At 46.4% G+C, this 4,282-nt stretch overlaps 1 protein-coding gene across 1 annotated transcript; it reads left to right on the forward strand.

The window, feature by feature from the left end:
* The first annotated feature begins 445 nt into the window (after positions 1-445).
* Positions 446-2,172, forward strand: LOC120692827 (peroxidase A2-like). The gene is made up of 4 exons (XM_039976225.1): positions 446-764; positions 855-1,049; positions 1,270-1,432; positions 1,519-2,172. Exons 1-4 carry the CDS (start codon positions 534-536, stop codon positions 1,944-1,946), a joined length of 1,017 nt encoding a protein of 338 aa, XP_039832159.1. The 5' UTR covers positions 446-533; the 3' UTR covers positions 1,947-2,172.
* The last annotated feature ends 2,110 nt before the right edge of the window (positions 2,173-4,282 follow it).

The raw sequence follows: 4,282 nt of genomic DNA on the forward strand, positions 1-4,282 counted from the left end.
AGCATGGCACCACGTAGCGTGCCACGTCAGCGTCGGAAGCTGGCGTGACACGATTGGGACCTAGAATGGAACACTTAAACAAAGTTTAGGGACACATGTGGACGATTTCAGAGTTTAGGGAGCTAGATGAAATCTCGGGACAAGTTTGGGGACGTGGGATGCAATTTACTCAGCATTAAATGTGCTGACATATAGCACAAGAGGGAGAAGTGGAAATGTCATGGATATGCGAGGAATGACACTCATCGGGCTCAGTTACCTAGTTCACAGTTTTTATAATCTTGCGATGTCACTTTCCACTGAGACTGGCCTGTGATGATGAGCAAGTAATTAAAGCCCCCATTTGATCGCACTTAGATTATCAACTGACAGAGATCATGATTAAGGCATGCTTGCTGATCCGTCCGTGCGTTTAAGTGTCGAGCTACAGCCTATAAAGTAGGGGCGCGTGCCTGCCTCACTGTGCTCATCAATCATCATCACTTAGCTTGGGATATATACTTCGTTCACGGCACACACACACCTACACAGACATGGCTTGCTCATCGTCCCGTTCCACGGCCGCCGCCGGTGTGGTACTCGCAATGGTGGTGGCCGCGTTGTGCCTCCATGGCGCGGCGGCGCAGCTCTGCGAGGACTACTACGACGACACGTGCCCTGACGCTTACGCCATCGTGAAGAAGGTGCTCGTCGACGCCCACAGGTCCGACGTCCGGATCTTCGCCAGCCTCATCCGCCTCCATTTCCACGACTGCTTCGTCCAGGTACCTGCCAAGCTATGCCCTTGCCACCTTTCATCACCGTGATGAGATAACACATACTAACCGGCTGCAACCTCGTTATTATGTGTGCAGGGCTGCGACGGGTCGCTGCTGCTGGACGGCGTGCCGGGGGTGATCAACTCCGAGAAGGGGGCGCGGCCCAACAACGGCTCGGCGCGTGGTTACGAGGTGGTGGACAAGGTCAAGGCGGCGCTGGAGGACGCCTGCCACGGAGTCGTCTCCTGCGCCGACATCCTCGCCATCGCCGCCGAGATCTCCGTCGAGCTGGTACGTACCTACGGTGGCCCTACAAACAGCAATGCACATGCTGTGTGCATTATTTCAACAGGAACAAATAGGTTGACATTTTGTCGTGCTGAAAAATTAAACAAAAGGACCCATGCTTGTGTGCATTATTTATTTCCAAAAGGATCCAATAATCAAATCGATGAATAACACAACTGCGTGCTGGATGTAACTTTTTTCATTGGTCTTTCATTCCGTGCAGTCCGGTGGCCCGAAGTGGGGCATCCTGCTGGGAAGACTGGACGGCCGGACGGCCAACTTCTCAAGCGCATCCAACCTGCCATCGCCCTTCGACAACCTCACCGTACTCGAGAAGAAGTTCAGGGACGTCCGCCTTAACACTGTCGACCTCGTCGCCCTCTCAGGTAATTGAAATTCAGCATCAACTCCCTCCTAGCTCGTCTCTTCTGTATCGCAACAACCCACGGTTTTAACAAAGAAATGTGCACAGGGGCCCACACATTTGGCCGGGCACAATGCCAGTTCGTCACGGACCGGCTCTACAACTTCAGCGGGACGGGCCGGCCCGACCCAACCCTCAACTCCGGGTACCGGGCTTTCCTAACCCAAAGGTGCCCGCTGAACGGCAATGGATCGGTCCTGACCAACCTCGATCCGACGACACCAGACACCTTCGACAAGAACTACTACACCAACCTTGAGGTGAACCGGGGCCTCCTCGACTCCGATCAGATCCTCAAGTCCGCGCCCGAGGCACAGGGCGTCACGGCACCCATCGTCGACCAGTTTGCGAGGAGCCAGGATGCTTTCTTCAAGAGCTTTGCACAGTCCATGATAAACATGGGGAACATCCAGCCCATGACAGACCCCTCCGTGGGGGAAATCCGTTGCAACTGCAGGAAGGTTAACGACAGTTAGAAATGACTGATCGTGTGGATGTGTGATGATCAGTTATTAGTAGATCAGTAGTACAAGTCAAGCACCCAGCTGTTCCTGTAATGTGCAGCTCGATCATTACTTATAGTTCTTCAGTTGTTGTTCGAAAAAAAAAAGTTGTTCGAAAAAAATAGTTCTTCAGTTTCATAATTGTTCATATATAAATGTGTGAAATAAAGAGGAAACAATTTCTCCTGTTATTTTATAAGTATAATGGATTTATCCTCTTGGCCTCTTGGGACAGTATCACTCGATGAATAGCACATTGACAAGGGAGGACTCCAAGTAATATCATGGAATGAGTATATAAAAAGGATATCGAAGGAGAACCAGAACGAAAGGGTTTGTTTCTTTCTGTTTCATGGACTTGGTCATGAATGCAACGTTCATCTTTCTAGTTCAGGTCTGTTTCTTAACCGCACTACCGGAAAACTCAAATTTGCCAAGTGTCTCGGCCTTTGCCGAGTGCCAGAACACGGGCACTCGGCAAAGATGTGGTTTGCCGAGTGCCAGGACACGAGCACTCGGCAAACATCTGCCACACGGCATGCCCGAGCTTTGCCAAGTGCCGGCCGTCGGCAAAAAATGGCACTCGGCAAACTGTCACCTTTGCCGACTGCTGGCCCGGCGGCACTCAGCAAAGCCGGCGCACGTGCCCAGCACGCGCGCCCGCCGTGCGCCGGCCGTTAGGGGGGCTGATGGCGTCAAGTTTTTGCCGAGTGCCAACACCTGGCACTCGGCATTGGGACAGTTTGCCGAGTGCCTTAACTTGACACTCGGCAAAAGAGTAATTTTGCCGAGTGCCTCGAGCCTGGCTCTCGGCAAATTTTCTTTTGCCGAGTGCTGGAGCTTAGGTACTCGGCAAAATTGGGTAAAAAAAAATTTTTGGCCTTCAAAATTTTTTGGTCTCTAGTTAAATTTGATAATTTAATCCCTAGTAACATAAAAAACTTTTATTGATTGGTTTACTATTTTCTGTTAATTTTTTGTTTGCGGGGAATAATCGTTCGAAGTTAATATTAAATTAGAAGTGGGTCAAAATTTCGAAATCAATGAATGGAAATTTGATATTTATGTACCAGAATCAAAACTGATGCCGTATGCGCGAAAGAACTTAAAAGTTGAAGCATCTTTATCAGGAAACTTAATTACAAGCGTGTGCACGGACGTTCGGAAAAAAACCAAAAATAGCATGCAATGTCTGAAAATCATGGAAATTGTGCAAACTGGCCTTTACCGATTGTAACCGGCACTCGGCAAAGCGGCTGAATCCGGTAGTGCCGGAACACCCTCAAAGAAAGGGTAGAACCAGAAAGAGATCGAAGGAGGAAAACGACGACAGTGATGTAATTTGCGCATGTGTATAGACTGAACACAAGGAGGCTGGTATCACCTGATGATGATTGATTGCATCACTTGATTTGGTCACGTTATTCTGATTGATGCCAACAGGATTCAGTAGGTTTGCTTGATTCGGTTCCAACTTACTATTTGAACATAAAAATGATTCGAACCAAAATCGGTGCATAAATTCTATATTCTGTGATATGATGAAGACTCGGAAGTAGTAGCGTTACAGACTTAGAGAAGAAAGAAAAATGTTTTTACTGTAGAACTCAGCATGCAGCAAACATGCACGCATCTATTTATTTATAGAGTTAATTCCCTGAATGCCATTGAAATTTTCGTCAATCCCTTGAATGCCATTGAATGGCATTGAAGGGATTTTTTTTGTGTCTATGACATGTGGGGTCAATGGCAATCAAGGGATTGGCTAAAATTTTAATGGCATCGAGGGAATTGGCTCTTATTTATATATCTAACTATTTCCATAATTCTTGTGAGCCAGGAAAATTATGTTCCATAATTTTGCACGAGACCAATACCTATATATTCCTTTCGTCAGGTACTTCCTCCATCCACAAAAGAATGCAATTCTTGTTTTTTGATAAGTCAAATAGTTTTTACTTCGACTAAAGTTATATAAAAAAAGTAATAACATTCATAATGTAAAGTAAGTACCATTAGATTAACTATAGAATATATTTTCATAATACATTTATTTAGAAACATAAGGGCTAATAATATTTACTATAGATTAGGTCAAAGTTGAACTAGTTTGATCGGTATGGATCCCGTACTTACATTCTTTCATGGACGGAGGAGGAAGTATGTGCTCTTTTGGTATTACAAGATAACATGTCCCGCAATGGTATTTCACCAGTTTATGGAAAAAGATGAAGATACATTGTTTATTCGATATCAGAAGAAGAAAAAAAACGCTGTTTGCAATCTTGCCCTGCTGGTTGATTGGTGCA

The sequence above is a fragment of the Panicum virgatum genome, chromosome 9N (assembly GCF_016808335.1).
Source record: "Panicum virgatum strain AP13 chromosome 9N, P.virgatum_v5, whole genome shotgun sequence".
Classification (NCBI taxonomy): Eukaryota; Viridiplantae; Streptophyta; class Magnoliopsida; order Poales; family Poaceae; genus Panicum; species Panicum virgatum.

Excerpts from the sequence above, each read along its gene's own strand:
- LOC120692827 (XM_039976225.1), top strand. The coding sequence starts at position 534 with ATGGCTTGCTCATCGTCCCGTTCCACGGCCGCCGCCGGTGTGGTACTC. Across the intron at positions 765-854 it reads TCCACGACTGCTTCGTCCAG|GGCTGCGACGGGTCGCTGCT; the intron begins GTACCTGCCAAG and ends TTATGTGTGCAG. Across the intron at positions 1,050-1,269 it reads CCGAGATCTCCGTCGAGCTG|TCCGGTGGCCCGAAGTGGGG; the intron begins GTACGTACCTAC and ends CATTCCGTGCAG.